The sequence below is a fragment of the Eptatretus burgeri genome, chromosome 2 (genome assembly GCF_056783735.1).
Source record: "Eptatretus burgeri isolate ZD-2024b chromosome 2, Ebu_testis_v1, whole genome shotgun sequence".
NCBI lineage: Eukaryota > Metazoa > Chordata > Myxini > Myxiniformes > Myxinidae > Eptatretus > Eptatretus burgeri.
This window is the reverse complement of record NC_140962.1, coordinates 57951193-57978828: the sequence shown is the minus strand read 5'-3', so window position 1 is coordinate 57978828 and position 27636 is coordinate 57951193. Positions and strand designations below refer to the sequence as shown.

Genomic DNA, 27636 nt, shown 5'->3' with positions numbered 1-27636 from the left:
ACACACACACACACACACACACACACACACACACACACACACACACACACACACGCACACACACACACACACACACACTTCATCCATTTACAGTGGATGGTGCTACATATACAGGGTGTCCCGAAAGTCACCTCGGGATTTAGAAATTAAATAACTTCTGTTTTTTAAAAATAATTTATGATTATTTTTATACCAAAAGAAAATTTATAAAATGGAGATAAATTTCATTTATTTATGAAAAATGATGCAGCTTAGATGTCCTCCATTTTCGGCTTTGCAGAGACAGGCTCTTTCGACAGCATTTTCCATAACAGCGGACAAGAACTCCAGCTGCAGCCCTCGAATTTCTGCACAGATCTTGTCCTTGAGCTGCTGAATTGTATGGGGCTTATTGATGTATACATGCTCCTTTAGGTAACCCCAAATAAAATAATCAGGAGGCGTCAAATCAGGAGAATGTGATGGCTGAGAAATTGCTGTATTTTGCGGAAAACAAAATTCACGAATTTTCGTGAAATTTCAAGAGGTGTATAGTGTGTATCTACCCTCAGGAGAGGCAGAAAACAACATCTTTCTCAGCTCAAGTCTGAACTATCAAACCTCTCTCCCTCCTCCAAATCCTGGTGGCATCTAATCAAAGTTATTTCTGGTGTATGTTCCCCCTCCATCCCCTCCCTTACCCCAAATGGCCGCACTGCTGATACCGCACGTGAAATGGCTGAATGCCTAAACTCGGTGTTTGCATCAAAATATTTGTGTCCAAAACCCATCGCTTTCTGCACCCACCTTACCCAGTGGCACCAAACTGTCCCTGGACTCTGTGTCCTTTTCTCCTGACAAGGTGGAGAGCTTGCTGTCAAACCTCGACTCAGATTCTGCAACCGCTCCAGACGGCATCAGCCCACACGTCCTGAAAGCCTGCTCCTCTGATCTTACTCACCCTCTCTCTCTTCTATTCACCCTCTCATATGCCCAAGGTCATCTGCCATTTGCTTGGAAATCAGCAAACATCACTGTCCTGCATAAAAAAAGGTGCAAAAACAGATCCCTGAAACTACAGACCAATCAGCCTTCTCCCTATCATCAGCAAGGTTATGGAATCCATCATCGCTTCAGACATGAAATCCTTCCTCTTCTCCAATGGCTTGATTTCCGATCATCAATTTGGTTTCAGACCAGGTCACCCTACCCAGGATATGCTGCTTCTGCTCTCCCATCAATGGATGGAGGTCCTCAATGCCAGACAGGAAATCCGAGCCGTATCCCTGGACATATCACGTGCTTTTGACACAGTCTGGCACCCTGTCCTGCTCAGCAAACTCTCTTCCTATGGTATCCAAGGCCATCTCCACTCATGGCTCGCAGACTTCCTCTCCTGTCACAGTCAACGTGTGGCCCTAAATGGAGTTCTTTCACCCCCTCTTCCAATCCAGGCTGGAGTTCCTCAAGGTAGCGTTCTGGACCCTGTTCTTTTTTTGGTTTTCATAAACGATCTCTCCGACTCTCTGAAAAATCCTCTTTATCTCTTTGCTGATGACTCCATCCTCTGCCGTACCATCTGTCATCCCTCAGACCAGCAAGCAGCAGCTTCTTCGCTCTCTGCAGATCTGGATAAAATCACAAACTGGTCCAACACGTGGAACATGTCTTTCAATCCGGACAAATCTTACACTCTCACTATATCTCTCGGAAAGGAACATTTGGCAACCCCCCCCCATTCGCTTTCTAAACAATCTTCTTTCTTTCAAGCTTCTGGGTCTCACTATCCGCCATTATCTTTCCTGGGGAAGCCACATTTTCAACCTGGCCTCCAAAGCCAGTCGTCGACTGGGAATCCTCCGTCGTGCAAAGTCCTTCCTCGGCCCACCTGACCTCCTGACCACATACGAAGCTTTCGTCTGCAGCCTGATGGAGTACTGCTCTCCCCTCTGGGCTGGTACTTCTGCCTCCCACCTTTCTCGGCTTCACGCTGTGGAAACCAAGGCATTTAGGATCATTGGTATCTCCCGCGAAGAGGCTGAGTCTTTGGGCCTCTCACTCTCTCACCGCAGGCAGGTCAGTGGTCTTTCTGTCTTCTGCAGTCTCCTCTCCGGCCTCGCCCCCCCCCCGCTCTTTCTGCGATTTGTCCCCACCATATTTCTGCAGGGCGCTCAAGGTCCGCCAACAACCCCCTTCTGGTAAAACTACCAAAATCATGAATCACTGCTCATCTTCACTCTTTCATTCCTCTTTTTTTCTGCCGTTGGAATAAACTCCCTCACTCTGTTCAATCCCATTCTTCCCTCCAGGTCTTCAAAACAGCTGTTCACCAACACCTCTTATCGTCCCCCATCCAAATCCACGATCTTTTCTACCCCCATCAATCCACCCCAAACCCACCTCCTTCAAATTCCTTGCTTTCCTTCCTGAAAGTCCCTGTAGTGTCCATCTTGCATACCCCATGTTCCCCAGCCCATCCCTCTCCCTTCCATAGATCTAATGTCTATTCCCACTGTTTTGTCTTTCCCACTCCCACCCCTCGTCTCATGCCCCCCCCCTTGCTGTGCGTTGTGTGTAAGCTCTCATACGAGCCTCAACAAGGTATACAAAAAAATAAATTCCGTGTCCATGCTCTTTGGGTGAGAATAATTGATCGATGAAATTTAAAATAAAATTCCACGATTTGGGTTCTTTGTTCGTTGTGAATTTTTCCATGGGTAATTTCCAAATGTTCATCTAAATTCTGAAAAAAAAAAGAAAAACAAATTATTAAAAAGCAGAAATGTTATTTAATTTGTAAATCCCAAGGTGACTTTTGGGACACCTTGTATACATTACATATGTGCATGGCTCACAAAGTGGGTACACATACTGTTACACAAAGGGCAAAAAAAAAGTTTGGGGAAACATGAAGTGCAACTCATTATGTTAATCTGCATGTATTCAAATAGCTAAATACACATTTTTAGACCTGCAGCACGTCCGGTTTTAAACTTACCACTGAATATATACAATACTGTAAATACACGTTCAAATTTCGAGCTTGGCGTCAGCGTTATGTACGGAATCAGATGAAAAAACAACGTAAATATTATATTTTGGGATAAGAAACAGATAATTTTTACTCTGCCTTTTTAAACAAGCTCAATATGTGACAGGAAAAAGAAAAAAACAACACATTTTGAGCGAGTCCAATGTTATAAATTACGAAGAAAACACAGACGAGTTCAGAAGCAAAGAAAGCCACACTTGTAAGCAAAAAATAACGTTAAAATCGAATCTATCTCTTTCGAACTTTTGAAAATAATCACTTTAAACATGAAAAGAAAAACATAATTCTTACCTCTCGGATCCTCACGAAGCACCAAAAAAATCCTAGCGTTGGTTAAAATGAAGAATTATCAGACAAATGTGAGTCACCTGGTTCGGCTCGGCGTCCTCACGCTTGATTCATACGTTACGGCTCTCGCAAAGACACGGACACGAAGACAAACGCTGCGCTCGACCGCAAATGGAAATGTGCTGACACGCTTGGAAGTGCCTATTATATCCATCAATGGGGGAAGTTTGCAAGACGGCAAGATTTTCTAATGCTAGCGTTATTTGCGTCCGACGAGAGATGATGATTCGTACATAACGGAACTGACACGAAAATCAAGACGGGATTACTTGCGGTCCGAATTTTATTTTACTGATCACAATTTTGATCTATATTTTTCTGCCGTTAGGCTCTTTCATATTTCCAAGAAATTAAGGGAGATTTGGAATAAAAATCATAAGTAACATTATCGACACTGGACTCCTTATTTTTCTCGATGCAGTGGACACGAAGCGTTATGTACGAATCCATTATTTCATCAGATTCCAGAAAACCCGAATAGGGAGACAGAACATCATCAAAACATAAAAGAGACACCAAAGTTCACATTCTAAGCCACCACACTCAAAATAACTGTCACATAAGAAACGTACAGTAAAATAAAAATTTTTACCAATCAAACTAACATTTCTAAGGTTACAAAACCCATATCTGTTGCTTTAATTCATCTTTAATAAAACAGGGAAATGGAGAGGATGATATTGCCAGTTTCTACAGGTTCCCCAAGATGTCCACTTTCATTTCTGACCATTGATGGTTTGTCTAAATACTTCATAATAGTTTTATGTGGAATTTCCCACAAACATACCACAGCATACCCACTTTGTGAGCCATGCATATATATATATATATATATATATATATATATATATATATATATATATATATATATATATATATATATATATATATATATATATATATCGTTTTTGGCCCAATCTCTCAATGGTGAAGAATCACTTTAACAATTCTAGTATCCAGATCTGGATTTGTATCTTCACCAAAATCTAATCAATTTGTCCTTGTCGCACACCCAACCTGCACACCAAAATTTGTCCAAATCCGTCCACATCTTTTTGAGTTATTGTTTTCAGACAGACAGACAAACAAAGACAGGTGAAAACATAACATCTGTCCACTTTCAGTGGTGGAGGTAATGATAACTCTATATTGTATAAATTGTAAGAAGGGAGGCTGAGAGGTGCCACCACACCCTCATTACAGCTCAGATCTCACACCATCTGATTTTCACCTGTTTCTATTTCTGAAAGAGTCTCTGCACAGTTAGCATTTTGCCAGTGTCGAACATGTGCAAAGAGGAAAACCAGACGAGTGAAAACACAAGCAGCAATCTTTCTTTGCTACAGTAATACCGACTCTCGTTGACCATTGGACAATGTGGATTTCTGTATCAAACAATGAGAATACAGTGTCTTTATTAAAAAGTGTTGGAATTGGAAAAAAAAAAAAAAAGTTCATTTATTGAACCACTCTCAAACAAATAAACTCACATCCGTTTAGACCTTAGGTCTCTGCAGACAGATAAAACCAATACACATAACAATGTAGCACGATGTATTAATCAAGCACACACATGCCCACATATAAGATGGCTGCCTTGTTAGGCTGCATTAATTTTAAGATTGCAAATTATACTTCAAAGCCGTGCCCAAAATAACAAAAGCATGGTCGATATATATATATATATATATATATATATATATATATATATATATATATATATATATATATATATATATATATATATATATATATATATATATATATATATATATATATATATATATATATATATATATGTTGCATTTATCCCATGCACATTTTTAATTTTCAATACAAGAGAAACACAACAATCCCCTGACAAAATTCGAAACCCACGTTTAGGTCAGTCATGGGGTGTAACGGCAACTCTTGGCTCATTTCATGGACTCATTTCACCTTAAAATAACCAACTCCTCCACAGGTAAAAGATGCAGAACTCATGAGCTTTCACTTTGACACAGTCTAAGTAACACGCAAAGCAACATTAGATGATTGCCTGGAAATGAGGATGTTGTGTGGCTGGCAGAGTGCTGCAATACAAAATTCACGCTTGCTTACACGCAAACACGCGACAACAAAGCACACTCATGACTTTTTCCACGTAGCTGTCAAGGGCACGCAACGGCACAGCGAGCATAGGCCGAACATTGAAGGTGATGGGCGAAGGTGTTCAGTGTTAGTCATATCCTCACGCCAACCCTCGCCCACCCTCCTTCCTTGCACTTCCACCACCCCCACTCCTTTGTCTCTGTTATCCCAGTGCAGAGCAGTCTTACCTCCCCTTTCACTATAATTTGGCAATAGTTGTTTGTGTGATTAACAAAGGTGCTCAAATAAGCGTAAAGTACAGAAACGCACTTTGAGCTCCTTAAGTCAATGGCTGACAAAAAAAAAAAAAAAAATCCAAAATAAGAAAAACTCATCTAATGCATCGTAAACTAGCAGACAAAATTGTAGTTGAAAAACCACAATCAATGTAAATTCACCTCTCACATTAAAAAATTTTTTAAACAAAATAATCTTATTTCCTTCTGGTGAAAGCCTCTCATGTTTGCCAATCAACTGCAGGCACAAGGCCATTCCAGACTCAGAGGCCGTAACAGTAGGGTAGTCAACCACCTAGCCTAGCCCACATGGAAACGTGGAATTTATCCAGAGTACCAGCATGCGTGACTTCGTCTGTTAAAGTCACAGAGAGGCCTTTAAAATGGCCAAAAAAATCTCTCCCCTTCCAATAAAATAAAAAATAAATATGAGGACTGGACATCTGGATTAAATTCGGCTCAGGAAAGTGGCACATTGCCAAGATACTGGGCAAAAATATTTCGAGATAAAAACTCAGGGCTGAGCGGAGCAGAAACACCTTGGAGTGAAGGACATATTCATGAGAGAGATCACGGCTTTGGCCACTCACGAGCATTGTGGAATTAGTCTCCATATGGCTTATTTATCTCCATGACACAGCACAAGGCACCCATGCAGAGACAAGTCACTTTCCAAAAAGCCAACGAAAGATGGCACGTGAAACACGCATTCAAACAGCCACCATACTGAAATTTATGATGAAAAATATTAACTCTAGATTGTCCTCAAAAATAACACAAAAATAAAAACTATTAAAAAAACAGGAAAAATATATAAAAAAGAAGGATGTAGAATTTCATTTCCCTTTGGATGTCTCTTGTCTGGTTTGAACTCCTGCTCGAGGAGATTGTGTGCAATAATCATGATGAACCCATTCTCCGCAGTGGAATATAATTTTTTCGCAACGTTTGTTTACTGTCTCTTCTTGCTTTGCTTTCCCACACCGAGTAATGGTGTTGCATTTCCATATATACAAGTCACATTGAGAACTCAAGAGCTTGCACGGGTTGAGCGCTGCAAGCAATGGTTGTCTGGACTTGAAGAATGAAAGCCCTGGCCTCAAAGACGGCATGATCACATTGCCATCTTTTACAAGCTTACACAAACCTTAGCTTGAGGATCCCACAGAAGTATGGTTCATGATGCCCTATCAGTGTTTGGCACAATATTATCTTGACAACCACCTTGCAGAAAGCTCTGTTCAATCAGACTAGCATTAACAACTCAAAATTCCTAAAACCACCACCCAAACAGAATTAATGTATGGACTGTATTGTACGTATTTAAAACAATGACCCGAATGAAAGAGCGCAGAAGTGGATTATTTAATCTCGCTGATGAAACCAAATATTGGTGATAAAGTGCCATACAGGCTTGGATTAGTTGGTTGCAAGTAGACCACGCACACACAAAAAAAAAGTCCCAGCTCTTACCAGACTGTCCCGCAGTCGCTCCCCGTAGATGCGGAACAAAGTGCTGGTTGGCTCATCCTGTGCCACTCTCTTGTAGATACCAACCATGCTGATCCCTCCGCCGGCCAAAGGCACCCAGCCCCCACTCGAGTCATCGCGGGTCATGACCACCGCCCGTACACGCACCATGGAAATCTCACTGGTGGCGAGAGCGGAGGCAATTTTAAGTTACAATATTATAAGACCACTTGTCTCAATGACCACCACATTAGTGGGATAGGAGCCAGAAGTATTGTCAAAGGGTCTCTACAGAAGAAATATATAAAGACCGTCACGTTGGACACATAATGGAGTCGTGTTAATTTTCAAATCTATATTTGCATCACATATTCGACTGGAACGGCAGTCGGTAGAGTGCATACCTCCGCCAGGCTGAACACCTTACATTATATATACCACCGATCATCTGGATCTGCTGACCTGAACCAAAATCTAATTGGCTTGTACTCATTTTGTCCACCAAGTTTCACCAAGCTCTAATCCATCAAGTTTTGCCATAATCCATCCACAACTTTTGGAGACATCGTGCTATACTGTATATCGTTTTGGGCCTGATTTCTCAATAGTGAAGAATTGCTTATAAAAATAAAAAAAATTCTCGAATCGTCCTTGTTTTCTCAAATTGTTCTCGAATCGGATATTTACCAAAATCAAATCAATTTGTCCCAAGCTGTTCACCAAGTTTCGACCGAATCCGTCCACAACTTTTTAGGAAATAGTGCGAAACATCATTTTTGGCCCTATCTCTCAATGGTGAAGAATAACTTTAAAAACTATCGGATCCGGATTCGGTTCTTCACCAAAATCTAATTAATTCGTCCTTGTCACACACCCAACCTGTCACCAAATTTCTTCTGAATCTGTCCACAACTTCTGGAGACATCCTGTTTACAGACAGACAGACAGGGGTGAAAACATAACTTCGGTGGTGGAGGTAATAAGGCAAACTCCAAAAGTGGTAATGATACAAGGCTGACATTCCAAAGGTTTGAGGTCAAATCGAACTTATAGCTGCAGTATTAAGGATTTGGATTTAAGCATCTCAAAACCAAGCCACTCTCAGGAGAATTGTTTTGCCATTATTGCTTTGTTTATAAGTTCAGCTGAATTAGTTCACCAATAACCTTCAGGGAGGGGTAATCTGCCTGTTCCACCTGGAATGGTCTACATGCAATGCCAGTCCACAAATTATGGTTCGCTATGAAAATCCTCAGAACTTAGAATAGGCAAAATAGAAAGTTCCATGCTCCCTTCGAAAAGTCAATGCAACCCATTATCTCCATGAATGTTGTGTTGTTCGTCTTTTGGCTGCTCCCATTAGGGGTCGCCACAGCGGATCATCCGTTATGATCCGCATACTGATTTGGCATAGGTTTTTCGCCGGATGCCTTTCCTGACGCAACCCTGGTCACCTCTTACGACACAGGGATAAGGATTGGGTTTCGCCATGATTCCGGGCTGCCCTACACCCTCTCATAGCGCGGCCCAGCGCAGAGCTCCCGTCCTCAAGCGATCCTCTAACCCAAGCCTCTGACTAGCCGGATTACAGGCGCACGCCACTATGCCCAGTCCATTATCTCCATGAATGTATGATAATAATAACAATAATAATAATAATAATAATAACAATAACAAGAAAAAGAGAAATCAGAGGTTGCAAACCCTCGCCAGGACTTGTTTTGTGTGGTGTGTTGTGTGGTGTGTTGTGTGGTGTATCTTGTGTGGTATTTGTGTACTGGTGTGTTACATAATTAATAAGAGACATATTTAGAATTGCCACCTTATAACTGCTGACAGTGATGACCGGGTACCAAGACGTCTCACTTTGATCGGACACCTGACCCTGACCTGTGCTGTTTTTGGGTCGCCGAAATAGGTGACCCTTATTGTCAGTAATTCTGTCTGTTTGTTTGGATGTATTTTTTTTTTTATTTTTTTTTTATTTTTTTTTGTATACCTTGGTCGAGGCTCGTATGAGAGCTAACACACAACTCACAGCAAGGAGGCATGAGACAAGAGGGGCGGGAGTGGAAGGGACAAAACATTGGGGAACAGACACAGGTGAACTGTGGAAGGGAGAAGGATGGGGATGGGACGGGGAACATGGCGAGGGGAAGATGGACATTAAAGGGACTTTCAGGAAGGAAAGCAGGAGAATTGAAGGAAGTGGGCTTGGGTGGATTATCGGGGGTAGAAAAGATCGAGGATTTGGATGGGGGAAGATAAGAGGTGGTGGTGAACAGCTGTTTTGAAAGCCTGGAGGGAAGAATGGGAAAGAATAGAGTGAGGAAGTTTATTCCAAAGGCGGGAAAAAAGAGGAATGAAAGAGTGAAGATGAGCAGTGATTCGTGATTTTGGTAGTTTTACCAGAAGGGGGTTGTTGGCGGACCTTGAGCGCCCTGTGGAAATGTGGTTGGGACAAATCACAGAGAGAGCAGGGGGCAAGGCTGGAGAGGAGTCGGTAGAAGACAGAAAGACCACCGACCAACCTGCGGTGATTGAGTGAGAGGCCCAAAGACTCAGCTTCATTGCGGGAGATGCCAATGATCTTAAAAGCCCTGGTTTCGACAGCGTGAAGTCGAGAAAGGTGGGAGGCAGGAGCACCAGCCCAGAGGGGAGAGCAGTACTCCATCAGGCTATGGACAAAAGCTTTGTAAGTGGTCAGGAGCTCAAGAGGGCCGAGGAAGGACTTTGCACGACGGAGGATTCCCAGTCGGCGACTGGCTTTTGAGGCAAGGTTGGAAATGTGACTTTCCCAGGAAAGGTCATGGCAGATAGTGAGACCCAGAAGCTTGAAAGAAAAGACTTCTTCCAGAGGATTGTTGAGAAAGTGGATGGGGGGTTTTGTAAACGGTCCTTTCGAAGAGACATAGTGAGAGTGTGAGATTTGTCTGGATTGAAAGACATGTTCCACGTGTTGGACCAGTTTGTGATTTTATCCAGATCTGCAGTGAGCGAAGAAGCTGCTGCTTGCCGGTCTGAGGGATGACAGATGGTACGGCAGAGGGTGGAGTCATCGGCAAAGAGAAATAGAGGATTTTCCAGAGAGTCCGAGAGATCATTGATGAAAACCAGAAAAAGAACAGGGCCCAGAACGCTACCTTGAGGAACTCCAGCCTGCACAGGAAGAGGGGATGAAAGAACTCCATTTAGGGCCACACGTTGACTGCGACAGGAGAGGAAGTCTGCGAGCCATGAGTGGAGATGGCCTTGAATACCATGGGAAGAGAGTTTGGTGAGTAGGGCAGGGTGCCAGACTGTGTCAAAAGCACGTGATATGTCCAGGGATACGGCTCGGATTTCCTGTCTGGCATTGAGGACCTCCATCCATTGATGGGAGAGCAGTAGCAGCATATCTAGGGTAGAGTGACCTGGTCTGAAACCAAAAACCAGACCTGGTCCTGAAACCTGGTCTGAAAGTCTGTTCGTTTGTCATCAGCATAATTGGAAGTAAACGTGGGTGGATTTTGACCAAACTAGGGTGGTAGGTACATCTTATGACCTAGTGCTTTGGAAATTGTGATGGTTGCTCGGGACGCTTCGGTTCCCTAGCAACAACCGAAAAACCTTCAAAATCGGTACGTTCATGCAAAATCAATTCCGAAAGCCATTATCCCACATAGCATTATGAAATTTGGCAGGAATGATCTACAGGTGATGCTCTATCAAATATATTCCAGTTTTTGTGATATATGGAATACTTTACCCGCAGCGCCCCCTACAATTAGGGTATGCGCGAAAATTGAAGGCCCCCTAGCGACCAGGTGAGTGCATCGATATGAATGAAACTTTGCAGCTTCATGGTACTCAATGAGTACTACAACTTTGCCTCAGGACATATTGACCGATTTCACTTAGGTCAGGGGTCAAAGGTCAATTGGTGCAAAAATCGATAATATGCGAGAGCTGAAGGTGCCTTCGCGCCAAATGCTACTCCTCCTAGGGTTATGGTCGGATGGTCATGAAAATTCACACTAATTATCTAGAATACATTGTGCACAAACGATCGAGCCAGATTTTCGATTTAGATCTTTGTTCACCCACAGCACCCCCTTGAACTTTGGGGATTTCCGATTTCAAACCGCATTTTCGGTACTTTTCATTCAAATGGATACCGAGTAGTTATCAGTCGATGGAACTGGATGAGATTTGATATGCATAATCTTAAGGTGATTCCCTATCCGCTATATGACATCCATTTTGATCTATATCTTATAGTTTCCATGCTTGGCGACCCATCGCCGCCTGCCAGCTTGTTATATTATTATTCAGTTGAATTTATAATGGGATTAAAATAAATTCAATTCAAATCAAATGGAAGACCAAATAGGTACATTCCTGCATTGGATAATCAGAAGGAACCCAAACAAGCAAAAATAAAAGATGAAGTCATCAGGAGAATCCTGGATAGGATTTACATTTCAGCTGCTCCTCCTCGACCCTCAAACCCATCCAGGCACAGCCAAGTAAGCCTTATTTAAAAAATACATAAAAATATAATTAAAAAACATATAAAACCCAGATTAAGAAAATAAATAAATCTGGCTGCCAGACCATCCTGATAAAGTTGAAATGTATAACATATATTCCCAATCGCGACTAGATCACAATTGTGAAGTTTCTCGTTGATTGATTAAGCGGTTCCAGAGAAAACATTATTTCATATTTTTCTTTAATCCAATTTGGCTGCCAAACCATGTGACCTATGATGTCATATGTGTGAAACTTTTCTTCCTCATGGATGGGCGGTCATATGTGTAAAGTTTCGCCTCGATCTGTTTACTTGAGCCATTTCAGCGAAGAAGATTTTTGAAGGTTAAAAAAGAACAAAATAACAATATGGCTGCCAAATCACGTGACCGATCACACCATCCAAAAAATCTTTGTGGACCATTTTATCCCTAAGATGACCCTCGAAAATTTTCATACCAATCGGATATAGCATTCCACATATGCAATTATGACGTCATAACGAAGGCACCTATAACATCATCAAAAAAAAATAAACCGATGTCACCCCAGGGTGACCAGTATCTTGCCAAAATGTGAACATGAGTGACTAATTTATTCGATTAAAGTTACTCAAAAAATAAGGGTTTCGTCAACCTTCATGCTTGACCATTTTGTGACCTTGACCTTTATATTTTCGTACGGTTAATGGGATCTCTCCAGGACCGTTGTACATGAAATATCAAGAGATTTTGATGAGAACTGAGGAAATAAAATTTTCATGAAAAATCAGTTTTTTCGTCATGACGTCATCAAATGATGTCATAGCGTCAAACTTTTGACAGATCTGGAAAGCACTTATCAAGCGCTTTCATTTGTTTTATTACTCAATATGGTATCTAAGATTTCAAAATTTGACCTTGGGGTCAAAAACTTTCGACCTCCAGCGCTAACCATGAAGGTCAAGGCCGATCGCCACCTAAAATTAATCAGCTGAGCGCGAGACCATGAACTATATTCCCATGAAGTTTGAAGACGATCCGATCAAAATTACTCAAAAAATAAGGGTTTCGACGACTCCCCTGATTTGCGACAAAGTGACCTTGACCTTTGACCTTGAAAATTTTATGCGCTGAAAGGGACCTCTATAGGACTCTGATATGCGAAGTTACAAAATTTTCCAATGATAACTGTGCTCTGCAGAGTGATGGATACGTGATTACAGACAAAAAAAAACATACAAGCTGACCAACATATCTTGCAAAAACTTCTTTTTGGCAAGATAAAAATCACTCATTCCCCATGAGGAGTACTTGCTTTGTGCCAAGTTTCAATTTTTTCAGAGATGCAGTTTCAGAGATACAGAGGTCCAATTTTTTCCGTTTTACCAACATGGCTGCCACACGACATGATCTATGACATCGTAAATATCATTAAAACATTCTACATGAGTTGTCGCACCGATGGTGAAAATTTTGTCTCAATCCGACAAGCGGTTGTGGAGAAAAACCCCAAAATTCTGTGCAGACAAACAAACAAATGGACCCAAATGCAATACCCTCTCCTTCGGCAAGGTTATTAATAATAATAGTAATAATAATAATAATAGTAATAATAATAACAACTACAGCAAAGTCGATGGCACGTCATCACAAATCCCTACGCTTCCAATGTTAATCAAAGTTGAAAGATGGCATCAAGTTCCATCAGGAAGAACCCAATATCAGATTTTGAGTTAAAAATGTTTTTCCGTTTTGACCCCTGTGACTGGGGCATGACCCAGGGGGGTCAAATCAAAGCAAATCCTTACATATTTCATGCATCCCCAATGTTGATTGCCCCTAGGATTGGGGCCAAAATGATACTGTTCTTGCACCTTCTTGCCATGCGTTGATCATAACTATCAAGTTTGGTGAAATTCTGCATAACCGTTTAAGAGGGGATAGCATGATTAGTCCAGTCAAATTAGTATCTTCACCCACCACTAATTGCAAAAATAATCATTTCCACTGCAGTGCATTTCAGTAAGACCCCCTAATCACCATACGAAAAGTCCTAGCAAATCCTAGCATGGGAAAGTAGTGTAATTTGCATAATATGAAAATTAGCTTCCGCCATAAGAGAAAATTCATATTTTCGCTATAAATTTGCATCTAAGTACCCAATTGAAGCAAATCAAGTGTCCAAACCCATGTTTTGAAGGTCAATGAACGTGATAGGCACATTTGCAAATTAATATTTTGAATATAATTTGCATATTATTCAAATTCGTTTCAGGAATTAGAGAAATTTCTAATTTTCACTATTATTTTCCATATAAGGAACAAGTATCCAAACCCATATTATGAATATAACGTGCATAAAATATGCATATTAGCGTTTAGCAATTAGAGAAAATCAAAAATGTCAGATAACTTTGCATCCATGCGCCTGATACAAACAATAAAGTCATATAAAAGAAGGTATGAAAAATTAACTAAAGCAGCAACAAGCAATACCTGAAATACTTAGTGGTGACACCCAATCAAGATGATAAGATACATTTAACACAGGTTTTCACTGCTAATCGGTAATGTGGTTAGTGTTCTTTATGAATTTTCAGGTAACATATCAATCAGTATCAATCACTGCTGTCATCTATCTCCACCCAAGATGAATTAGCGCAACTTACACCTTTACACACCCCACACATCCATGTACAGTCAATGGGAATACGCTTGCAGGTGCATCTGCTGGTGCTACACCCGGTCTTGCAGTTACACATGAATATCTTGGTCAACTTCTCTGGTGCAGCGGGGAGATGTGTCTGCATCATACCTGACCATGCTGGCCTCTTAGGACGAAGGACAAATGCCACTTCCCACAGAAGATCGATGTGATACGTTGGATCGTGCACTTCCATTGCCTGCAGTTCTTTGTATGTTCATGGATTACATCCTGTGTGCAGAGATTTGAAAGTTTTGATGTTGATCCTTCCCACTTTTATGATGTCATCCATTGTCACTGATACTCTAGGTACAGGTTTACTTAGCAGCTTTCCTGGTGTGAGAGTGGAAATAATCCCCATTCCATGGAATGTTCCAAAGCCATCAAGAGTTCTTATATTGTGATCAACATTGTAACCAACATGCTGAATGAACTCTCCAGATCCAGGCTCAGGCAACTCTGCCCCTTGTGTAAGAGCGGCACTTTTCTCGAACTTCCGCACTTCAGAATAGGAACAACTGAAGCTGTGTTTATGAAGAGTATCTATGATGAACCGTGATGAAAGCTGATGATGCATTTCAGTTGCTCGTCGAAATTGCAATGGGGCGAGATTGACTCTTGGCCTTGTTGCTTGCATTATAGCTTGTCCAATTGATGCTACCTTCAGATCAGTGTTTTTGCCAACGAACAAACCTTGCAACAACATCAGTAGTGACTGTGGAATGAACTGCCAGCTGCTTCTGTTGATGACATCTGTTCTCTGGTTGGATATCCATCATTAGAAGAGTCAACTGCCTTTATGTCACTCTTGATAAGCTTGGCAACTGTGTTTATCATTCGTATTTTCTCAATATCAAGGTCCTCTTTCTTCTGTTCCTTGTAAAAGTCATGGAGAATATTTGCTGCTGTTCGTCTAAAAGTTACAAGATTTGGCTTCCCATTCAGCTCGGTTATTATGATATTGTCACCAAAATGTTCCATGAGTTTACTCTTCATATGTGTAAAGCCATAAGCTGCAACCTCTGAACCCAAAAGACCTGTCTCCATTTTCTCAATCAAATCTGTTATTGTAATCTGTTCATCATCATTTTCCTCCAGGTACTTTGCAACCAACAGGAATATGCTTCATATCTTTCTGCTTCTTTGGGTCTACCAAGCCTTTGTTTCTTTGCAACACTACCTAGTCCAGAGGAATGTTGCTATGGAACCTGCTTCCCAGTCCAGAAGTTGACATTACAGCTTTGATGGTAAACTGCATCGGCTGTGATTAGGTCATGAGCATATGCAATTCTGCCTGAAACTAACGTAGACCATTCATCTTTCCTTTGTGCACATGAATGTAAGACAATATTTTGGAATGATGTGGTTCTTACAGGATAGACATCCATGCCATCACACATTTTCTCATTGTAAGTAGCTGGTTCATCGCAAAACAAACGGTGCTTATCCAAACTGAACGTTGGCGTTTCTGAACGAAGGATACACGGTGAGGGCTGATCTTGTTCAGTTACTTTTTCCTGTGCCTTTGCAATCGTCTGTGGATGAGTGAAAACCCGTCGGCATTCTGTGTGTACTCGATGACCTCTATGAGTTCTTATAACTCTTCCTTGTTGCTTACTGGCCCTGTTGATACTCTCGCTCCCCTTTTCTCGTAGGATTGCAGTATCCTGAACATCTTCTAAACTCTTCTCGCAGAAAACATACTCAGACATAGCTCTCTGTAATTCATGAAATAACAGAGCAGAAACAATACAAGTTAGGGTTAGGGTTACGGTTCAATCGGATACAGTACTTAGATGCAAAGTTATAGTGAAAATATGAATTTTCTCTTATGGCGGAAGCTAATTTGCATATTATGCAAATTACACTACTTTCCCATGCTAGGATTTGTTAGGACTTTTAGTATGGTGATTAAGGGGTCTTACTGAAATACACTACAGTGGAAACAATTATTTTGCAATTAGTGGTGGGTTACCCCCTCAAATTTGCTACATTGACTGGACTATATGGACATACAGACAGAGGCGATTACAATATCCCCCTATTTTTTTTTTTCCCAAAAAGCATGCGGCCTCAGAGTTGACAACTTGTATGAATCTGACCTCCGAGTTGACAACTTGTATGAATCTGACCTCCGAGTTGACAACTTGTATGAATCTGACCTCCGAGTTGACAACTTGTATGAATCTGACCTCTGAGTTGACAACTTGTATGAATCTGACCTCCGAGTTGACAACTTGTATGAATCTGACCTCCGAGTTGACAACTTGTATGAATCTGACCTCCGAGTTGACAACTTGTATGAATCTGACCTCTGAGTTGACAACTTGTATGAATCTGACCTCCGAGTTGACAACTTGCATGAATCTGACCTCCGAGTTGACAACTTCTATGAGTCTGGCCTCCGAGTTGACAACTCCGACAACACAGAGAACAGATGTGGAAACTCGTCAAGATTTATCAGGTCTTCTTACGTAGACGAAATGAACACAACTTCAAAAACTATGATATAACCTTCAACTTTCCTTTAACCAACTCGAGAGTTCATAGAACACGAGACCTCGTAAGTCTTACTTCAATTTTAACAAAATAATTATTTTAAAGGATTGTTAAAAAAAAAAACGGAACTTTAGTGCCATTGAAGTACGTAGTCCAGAAGCAGTCCTAAGCACCATCTTTACACACCACCCCACTGAACCTTCATTAGCCCCTTTTGAACTTAGTCTGAAACAAGGGCTTATGGATTTGGTCTATTTTCGTGTCCGTGCGTGCGTGCGCAAGTGCGCAAGTCCGCAACCATATCTCATACATGTATGGACCGATTTTATTCGTACTTGGCACAAAGACAACACAATAATATACATATGCATGTCTTTTTTTCGAGATCAGATACAAGATGGCCGACTGGCAACTATTTTGTTACTTAAACGTGTCCCCAACCATTTCTCCAACATGCATGGTCCGATTTTGTTCAAACATGTCACAACCACAGCGCACGATGGCATACACTTGCACCTAACTTTATTTTGTGATCCGATCAAAATGGCCAACTGGTAGACTGGTGGCAATTTTAATTGTAAAAAAACATGATGTAGAACACGTCCTCAACCATTTCTCAGACAAGTATTTATCAATGTTGTTCAAACTTGGCAGACAGATAAGGAATAATGGCTTATATATGCACAGCATGTTTTCCGAGATCAGTTCCAGGATGGCCGACTAGCGGCCATTTTGTCACATAAATGTGTCCCCAACCATATCTCAGACATGCATGGTCTAATTTTGTTCTTGGCACAAGCACAGCACATGATGGCATACACATGCTCCTCAATTTATTTTGCGATCTGATCAAAGATGGCCGACTGGTAGACTGGCGGTCATTTTAGTTGTACATAAATATGGACTAGCCCTTTAACTCCATTCAGCAAAATTACTAAAACAACGGGGGCTATGACATTTTATGTCCTTTTTACTTATTTAAATTGAAGTAATACAAAACTGGACATTCTTGGAAGTATGACAGGCAATTTGCTTACTGCAGTGTTCAAGTATATAATTAAATTGAAATAAAATAAAGATTGTAAAAGTCTTTTAATTAAAGAATTGATTCAAAGGGTTAAATAAATCGATTTCTGGTTTTACAGCCATTGATGCAGTATCTATTATGCCACCCTATCCAATACATTACATTTGTTCTTCGTGTCTGTTGTTTGTGTCCTTTATAACGTCCTTAAAAACAGTACATTTTCTGTTTTGAATAATTTTCAATTTTGTTTGGCTGCCAGGCAGACAGAGTAAAGATATTATCTCACTCCTCTCTGTGTATGTGTGGTCAGGACAAGTTCAAAGCTAGATTACGGTAAAACGGCAAACTTGTCTTCCTATTCATGTTTAAAATATAACATTCAATTTCAATAAGCTGTTCCTCAATTAAAGGGCTAGTCCATATAAGACAGACAGACATACATGAATCAAATGCAATTGACCATGATTTTCGCTTCGCGTGGTAGTTAATGATCACTAGGGACCATCACAATGATGGGTGGTGGTACATCTATACTACAAGAGGGATGCTCATCTGTATCTGTCACCATTTTTCTCAGAGATGGCCAAACAGATCTTCGTCAAACATTCAGAGGTTCATCAGTGAGTGTCGGGGAGTGTTTTAGGCAAACTTGTTTGCCAATTTTGAAATGTTGGATTTTTTTTTAATTGCTCTATCGTACCACCTAAGCCTTTGTAGCTATGTGAAGGGTAATATTAAATGATCCCCCAACCCCATTCCTTAGTGGGTGTAGGGAAGTGTTTTAGTTCCCCACAAATTTTTTTTTTTTTTTAGAAAAAAAACCAATTTGATTTTATTCAAAATGCCAACAGGAATAGAACATCACAGGGCAACACCGGTTACCCCTGCTGGTAGTGGATAAAACTTGAACTGAACTGAGAATTAGGAATCGGGGCAGCATTAAGGTCCACTCTGCTGGTATCCCTTTATTTTTATACCATCTACATACCCGAACCGAGAAAGCATGCCGACATATACACAAACATACCATTATATGTATGGTAAATATATTTATTTATTTATTTATTCCCATAAAAAAAACAAGGCACAGCCAACGAATGAATAGTACTAAGCACGACTCAACCAATACAAACCAAACAGGAAAGAGGAGATTGAGCCCGATTAGGTGATGCTTCAGTCATGTTTCACGAACTTTCTCAGGCCTCAGGCATTCTTACGCAGTGATTAATGGAACAGCAGAACTTCCTGGAATCCATTCCTTAAGTATGCCTAGTTTTTTTTTTTTTAAATATCAGGTTAATAAGGTTGGGATTATCCATTGTTCAAAAAGGAAGTCACAGTCAACCAGCAAAATAGTACTGAGCTCTACTCCACTGATTTACATCATGGGCCTGAGGAAGTTCCTGGATCATGAATGAATCGACGCCTGTGGCAAAGTCTGACTCCTATTTGATTCAGAATTAATAAGTGCTTGGTCTGAATCATTGGAAAACGATTACAATGGATAATTCTAGCATCCATAGCATACATTTTCACACACACACACACACACACACACACACACACACACACACACACACACACACACACACACACACACACACACACACACACACACACACACACACACACACACACACACACACACTTGTATATTTACTTAATATTTCCCAATTCCATATTTTTGTTGAGAAAAAAAAACAAAATTCGAAAATGGTGGTGCCAATTTAACGTGAACTTTTGGATACAACAATAACCAACTCGTCATAAATGATGGACTCCGATTTACCGAAACAAAGGATCACTTCCAAACTGAAACAGAAACTCTTATGCTTTGTCCAAATGAAACGCTAAACTTGTTTGACATTTCCGTTGTTGATCGAGGGTGCACGGTTTACATTCCATACACCAGCATGGCACACTTCAAAATGATTTGTACGATCAAGATACAATGTTCTTGGCAGGAAACAATCACCATACTGTGCTGTCGAAATTTCAATAGGCTTGATGTTTATGGTTGACCCAAAATGTCATAATTAATCGGTTGGACCCTTCTTGTCAATTCGCTCCGTGCCGTGCCATCTTGATTTTTCAGCACATGCATAGGAGTAGGAAACATGTGATTATGGGTTTTATTTACCAACACGGCATAAAGACAAATCCCGTCAAAAATCATTCAATCCAATGTGTCACTGCATTTTCACTACCGAGCAGAAGCCAAGGTCAAATTTGTACCATTCTCAGATAATCCGCTTCATTTATTAATGTACCAACTGTACAGTGTGGCCATTTCACAAGCACAATGTCAACATCAAGTTGAAGTATGACAAGGAAAGAAACAATTCCAGGTAAAAATACAAAACATCTGGTGTACAGTTGGAAGTGAACACAAGTTATTTTATAAGACCAAACACCTGGTTTTAATAAATAAAAATACTGAGAGGTGTTATTTTGCAGTTCAGAGCTGCAAGCAGTAGAGGCCTAAATGAAATGAGACCTATTTTACATCAGCTACACAGAGAGCATTAATTTTTACCATTCCTCCATGGGATGGAGCCTTCACCGAAATACCTTCGATGTAAATGTCAAAGGTCAGCTTGCCATGAATCTCAAAAGTCAGCTTGCCGTTTGTGCTTCTACTGTTCTGAACAGTCAGTTAAACACATCCAGAGCAGCGATAAACAAGTGTGCTGGACTCACTCACTCACACATTTCGAAACAGCATCCACCAACAACGTTGGGAGAAGCATAGGTTTTGGAGCTTTCCCACGTTGACAGCATTTGATAAACAGACAAGCAATTGATGTATTGCTCACCACCTGTAAAATGAACATTTTACCAGGTATCTTCTTCTTTTGTATGCAACCACAAGACAGCAAGTCGCATCATTGGTGGAGGGCATGACTGTCCCGCTGATGCAACACACTCAGCAAGTTAAGGCAGGAATTTGTAAGAAATTCATGGTGGCGGCGATAGCTCGTCTACTCTTCACGAAGGACACCATGGGATCTTTCGCATCCAGCAACTAATGCCGGCAGATGGGATGCCCGGTTTGACGTCCATCCGAGGGATGGTACCACACATTGATAAACTCCCTGTCTGTGAAACACCGGAATGACAGTTTGTAGCTCAGCCGTGAATCAAACCCAGGCTGGACGGCTCAGAGGTGAGTGTGAGTATCTCTCGGCCATCCTGGTCAACCAGCAAATAGTACCAAGCTCTCCTGTACTGATTTACATCATGGGCCCTTACACCCCTTACCTACTACTAAAATGCTCTACTCCACTGTGAAGTCTGATGCTGATCTGCAAAAGCAAAGAACAATCTTCATCCTCAGCTGCCATTTTCTTCAGTCTTTAAGCATTAACATTACAAAGACTTGAGTCAATGCCATTCATTAAAAAGCCCACGCCATTCTCCAGCTTGGTGGCTGATTGGCTTGCAAAACAAGTTTGTGCACACAGTTGCCACCAGCAGCACTTTGCTGCTCTGTATTTGCAGAGTGTCTGCTTGGGCCCAACATGACCCACCTAAAAATTTGCAAAAGATCCAAGGCAGAGTAGTGTGGGTTCCAATATCCAGCTGCTCAATATGTTGATTTAACTGGAATCAGCAAAGTGCATTGCATCATTTTGTGAAAGATGCATCCTTATCTGTGTTTAGCAATGACGCACAAAACATGTGACTCATGGTGGGGGAGGGACAGCCAGCAGGAGGGAAAGTAGAACAAAAGAGGCACCAGGGCCTAAAGCAAAATCCACTTCCACTTCCGCTGCGAGCTTTGGTCTGGTGGTGGCTTTAGTCGGAAGCAACCATTTCCTTTCCTAACCACAAAGAAAACATTTTGATCTCAATGTGATAAACATTAAGAATGAAAATTAAGTTACGATTAAAAACAGAAACCCAAAACTTCAGCTTCTTCAGTTATACAAAAATCAGTTAGGATATTAAAATTATGCAGATTGCCATGGAAATGAACAAAAACCATGACTTATATTAAATTGTGGATAGGATAAACAGCTCAAAGGTTCTGGTTTATCACATTACAGTGTTTATAATATGGATTTCACTTTGTGATAGTTTAGGATTTGACTACAAACTGTCATGCTGGTGACTCAAAGGCAGCATGTTGCAGAATCTAGTATTTTGCCTTTCATAAGATCGGCTGTCCATTTGCTGGTGCTTCCTTGAGGATTTTAAAGATACGAGAGGATCTTCAAAATAAAGAGCAAGCGACGGTTTGCTGGCTAAATGCTAAATTCTAACCTACGAGCCCTCCTGTTCATCCATGATCATTAGGCTAAAAGATGGCTCAAAGGTAGTGTGCTCACCCTGAAGCTGCCTAATCCAAGTTTGATTCCTGACCAGACGACAAACGAGCATCCAGTTGCTTTGCAGACAGGGCGTTGCATCAATGAGTGCACCATTTGTTGGAGGAGACGAGTCTGCGAGCATTTGGGCGATAATTTGGGAACCAGTCTGTGAGCATTTGGGAATCAGTCTGCGAGCATTTAGGAATCAGTCTGCAAGCATTTGAGAACCTTGGGAAACAGTCTGCGAGCATTTGGGAAACAGTCTGCGAGCATTTGGGAAACAGTCTGCGAGCATTTGGGAAACAGTCTGCGAGCATTTGGGAAACAGTCTGCGAGCATTTGGGAAACAGTCTGCGAGCATTTGGGAAACAGTCTGCGAGCATTTGGGAAACAGTCTGCGAGCATTTGGGAAACAGTCTGCGAGCATTTGGGAATCAGTCTGCAAGCATTTGAGAACCTTGGGAAACAGTCTGCGAGCATTTGGGAAACAGTCTGCGAGCATTTGGGAAACAGTCTGCGAGCATTTGGGAAACAGTCTGCGAGCATTTGGGCGAGCATTTGGGAACGTGATCATCTGTGAATCAGTCTGCAAGCATTTGGGAACCAGTCTGTGATCATTTAGGAACCAGTCTGCGATCATTTGGGAATCAGTCTGAGAGCATTCGGCAATCAGTCTGCGATCATTTGGGAATCAGTCTGCGATCATTTGAGTGAGCATTTGGGAACCTTGGGAACCAATCTGCGAGCATTTGGGAATCAGTCTGCGAGCATGTGGGAACCTTGGGAATCAGTCTGCGAGCATTTGGGAATCAGTCTGCGAGCATTTGGGAACCAGTCTGCGAGCATTGGAGAACCAGTCTGCGAGCATTGGAGAACCAGTCTGCGAGCATTTGAGAACCAGTCTGCGAGCAATTTGGAATCAGTCTGCGATCATTTGGGTGAGCATTTGGGAACCAGTCTGCGAACATTTGGGAACCTTGGGAATCAGTCTGCGGGCATTTGGGAATCAGTCTGCGAGCATTTGGGAACCAGTCTGCGAGCATTTGGGTGAGCATTTGGGAACCTTGGGAACCAGTCTACGAGCATTTTGAAACCAGTCTGTGATCATTTGGGAATCAGTCTGTGATCATTTGGGAATCAGTCTGCAATCATTTGGGAATCAGTCTGCAATCATTTGGGTGAGCATTTGGGAACCAGTCTGCGAGCATTTGAGAACCTTGGGAATCAGTCTTCGAGCATTTGGGAATCAGTCTGCGAGCATTTGCGAACCAGTCTGCGAGCATTTGGGAACCAGTCTGCGAGCATTTGGGCGAGCATTTGGGAACCTTGGGAACCAGTCTACGAGCATTTTGAAACCAGTCTGTGAGCATTTGGGAATCAGTCTGCGAGCATTTAGGAATCAGTCTGCAAGCATTTGAGAACCTTGGGAAACAGTCTGCGAGCATTTGGGAAACAGTCTGCGAGCATTTGGGAAACAGTCTGCGAGCATTTGGGAAACAGTCTGCGAGCATTTGGGAAACAGTCTGCGAGCATTTGGGAAACAGTCTGCGAGCATTTGGGAAACAGTCTGCGAGCATTTGGGAAACAGTCTGCGAGCATTTGGGAAACAGTCTGCGAGCATTTGGGAAACAGTCTGCGAGCATTTGGGAAACAGTCTGCGAGCATTTGGGAAACAGTCTGCGAGCATTTGGGCGAGCATTTGGGAACGTGATCATCTGTGAATCAGTCTGCAAGCATTTGGGAACCAGTCTGTGATCATTTAGGAACCAGTCTGCGATCATTTGGGAATCAGTCTGTGATCATTTGGGAATCAGTCTGAGAGCATTCGGCAATCAGTCTGCGATCATTTGGGAATCAGTCTGCGATCATTTGAGTGAGCATTTGGGAACCTTGGGAACCAATCTGCGAGCATTTGGGAATCAGTCTGCGAGCATGTGGGAACCTTGGGAATCAGTCTGCGAGCATTTGGGAATCAGTCTGCGAGCATTTGGGAACCAGTCTGCGAGCATTGGAGAACCAGTCTGCGAGCATTTGAGAACCAGTCTGCGAGCATTTGAGAACCAGTCTGCGAGCAATTTGGAATCAGTCTGCGATCATTTGGGTGAGCATTTGGGAACCAGTCTGCGAACATTTGGGAACCTTGGGAATCAGTCTGCGGGCATTTGGGAATCAGTCTGCGAGCATTTGGGAACCAGTCTGCGAGCATTTGGGTGAGCATTTGGGAACCTTGGGAACCAGTCTACGAGCATTTTGAAACCAGTCTGTGATCATTTGGGAATCAGTCTGTGATCATTTGGGAATCAGTCTGCAATCATTTGGGTGAGCATTTGGGAACCAGTCTGCGAGCATTTGAGAACCTTGGGAATCAGTCTTCGAGCATTTGGGAATCAGTCTGCGAGCATTTGCGAACCAGTCTGCGAGCATTTGGGAACCAGTCTGCGAGCATTTGGGCGAGCATTTGGGAACCTTGGGAACCAGTCTACGAGCATTTTGAAACCAGTCTGTGATCATTTGGGAATCAGTCTGCGATCATTTGGGAATCAGTCTGCAATCATTTGGGAATCAGTCTGCAATCATTTGGGTGAGCATTTGGGAACCAGTCTGCGAACATTTGGGAACCTTGGGAATCAGTCTGCGAGAATTTGGGAATCAGTCTGCGAGCATTTGGGAACCAGTCTGCGAGCATTTGGGAACCAGTCTGCGAGCATTTGGGCGAGCATTTGGGAACCTTGGGAACCAGTCTACGAGCATTTTGAAACCAGTCTGTGATCATTTGGGAATCAGTCTGCAATCATTTGGGAATCAGTCTGCAATCATTTGGGAATCAGTCTGCAATCATTTGGGTGAGCATTTGGGAACCAGCCTGCGAGCATTTGAGAACCTTGGGAATCAGTCTTCGAGCATTTGGGAATCAGTCTGCGAGCATTTGGGAACCAGTCTGCGAGCATTTGGGAACCTTGGGAACCAGTCTACGAGCATTTGGAAACCAGTCTGTGATCATTTGGGAATCAGTCAGCGAGCATTTGGGAATCAGTCAGCGAGCATTTGGGAATCAGTCTGCCAGCATTTGGGAATCAGTCTGCCAGCATTTGCCGGTGGACATTAAAGTACTCAATATGCACGATGCCGATGACAGAGTTGGCCATTGTACCCAGTAACTTGAGCAATTTAAAATTCATGACCATAATGTACAGGGGGCACTGCATCAGTGGCATTTCTGTGTCCATAGAAACCTCAAAACAAGTGCTACATACGAATGAAACACTAATCACAGTCACTCCAGAATAGCACCGCAAATGTAACAGATAGATGACAACTACAGCACCACTTTATGACAAAAAGGAGCATCCTACTTTGAGAGCTTCTCCGTCCGATGAGAGATTCCACCAAAAAAAGGTTTTGTCGGTAAACTGTCGTCGTAGCAATTTTTTGCATTTTTAGTTCATAAAATTTAAGGGAACGTTTATAACATACTTGTAAGCATTATTCTAACCAGACTCGGTGGTGTAATGGTTAGAGCATCCCCCTTTGAGTGTGGAAGGTCGGTGGTTCAAACCCTGGCTGAGCCATACCAAAGACTTAAACATGGTACGTGCTGCTTCCTTGCTTGATACTCAGCATTTAAAAGGATAAAGCATTGGCAAACAAAGCTGGAAAGGAAATGGCAAACCACACAGGATTTGAAACTGCTGTTTTAAACCCTTGCCAAGAAACTGCTGTTTTAAAGCATGATTCAAAAATTCAGAAGCTTGTTTGACGAACCGGCATAATACCACAACAACTTTGACTTTTTTGATCCTGGAAGACAGTTCTTTATGCAAGGTGCAAGGCTAGGATGCTAATCACCAAGCTTTCCACACAACCTTCCACCTTATTAGGGCTGGCAGGGTAGCCTATGGGTAGCTATGTACACTCGCCTCTGAGCTGTCTAGTCTGGATTTGAATCTTGACCCAGAAATAAATCGCTATCCTGGTGGCAAGCAGGGCGATACATGAATGTGTGTTTGTTGTCCCTCGGATGGACGTTAGACTTGGTGTCCAATCTGCTCGTATGAGTTGGTGGACGTTAATGATCCCATGGTGTCATTCGCGATGAGTAGGCGAGTAATCACTGACACCCTGAACAAATTATAAATTCCTGTCTGGACTGTGGGTAGCAAGAGGTCTGGTCTTCTCGGACAAACCCTTACACCAGGTTACACTGCTTGCTATCTTAGTGTGACAGCAGATTCTGCACCATGAACAAATCAACCGGGTGGTTCGCACGTTTCATATGAACGGCCTTCATCAGATACAAAGGGCAATCAACACACTATCCTCTTGAGCCTCAGCATTAATATATCTCAAATACTCAGGTTCATCTGAGACTCTTTGACTATATTAACGACCCTAATTATTTCCATCTCCTTGTGGGACGGTTTTTGGCACAAATATTTCACAAAACAGCTGGACAGGCCTGACTTTCAACTCAAGGTGGCAGGAATTTGCAATTTGTTCAGGGTGTCAGTGATAACCCGACTATTTTTTGTGAAAGACACCTTCGGATCGTCAATGTCCAACAGCTAATGCCAACAAATGGTTCAACCCAGGCTAGCCAATCATAAGGCAAGTATGCTACCCCAGGCACCATAATCCTACACTGTATTGTAAAATAAAAATCATAAAGGTCAGTTTGTTTGGTATTTCCATCTAAACTCTTGTCTCGTGATGCTGTGACTTTGAGTTTACACCTCAGGAACTATGTTGGTGTCTTTAATTGTCGGTTGTTCATTCTTACACATCTAATAGTGCACCAATCTTTTATGCAATACTTGTGTAAGTACAGACTCCTTTACAAACCATGGACATTAGAGAAAAGTGTGTCTATAAAAGAAAATGTGAGTGTTTGAATGTGTGCTTGCGAGTGTGTTGTGAGGGGGAGTGGTAGGGGTGGGAGGGAGGGTGTGGGGGTAATATCCAAAATACTTTTCGAAAGCATCCTGTATCAAGGAATGTTATAAACTGAGTAGTCATAAGCACCAGCCATTGCAGCCTATGTCTCTAGACAATCCAAGCTTCCAGTCCAGCTTCCTCACTCTGTCAACAGCATCAGTGGGCTTCCGGCCAGACAGCTGTGTGTCAGCTGCGTTAAACAAGACAGGGAACAGGTGCGCCACCCCAACGGAATCTCAAATGTGGTGGAGCCTGGGGTGCAGTCATACATCAGAGGCCCGGGCTGATTAATTATCTGTGATCCAGATGCCCAGGGGTTTGCATACCTTGGTAACGTATTAAAGAGACTGAGAATCCAAAACATCTCAACCTGATTTTTGCAGACACTCAAACCTCTGCAGATCTTTGCTTGTAGATAGATGTGAACCTTTTAAAATATAGGGTGAACCTGTA

At 42.0% G+C, this 27636-nt stretch overlaps 1 protein-coding gene across 7 annotated transcripts in view; it reads right to left on the bottom strand.

The window, feature by feature from the left end:
- Window positions 1-27636, bottom strand: part of LOC147032110 (sprouty-related, EVH1 domain-containing protein 1-like) — a 90234-nt gene that overhangs the window by 50071 nt on the left and 12527 nt on the right. For 5 of the 7 annotated variants that reach the window (XM_085869429.1, XM_085869430.1, XM_085869431.1 and 2 more), the window contains one exon: window positions 7219-7396. In XM_085869429.1, coding sequence (XP_085725555.1) covers window positions 7219-7396 — 178 coding nt within the window. Of the gene's footprint in view, window positions 1-7218; window positions 7397-20474; window positions 21857-27636 lie in introns of those variants that run through there. The other 2 variants (XM_085869432.1, XM_085869434.1) reach the window with 2 other exon arrangements.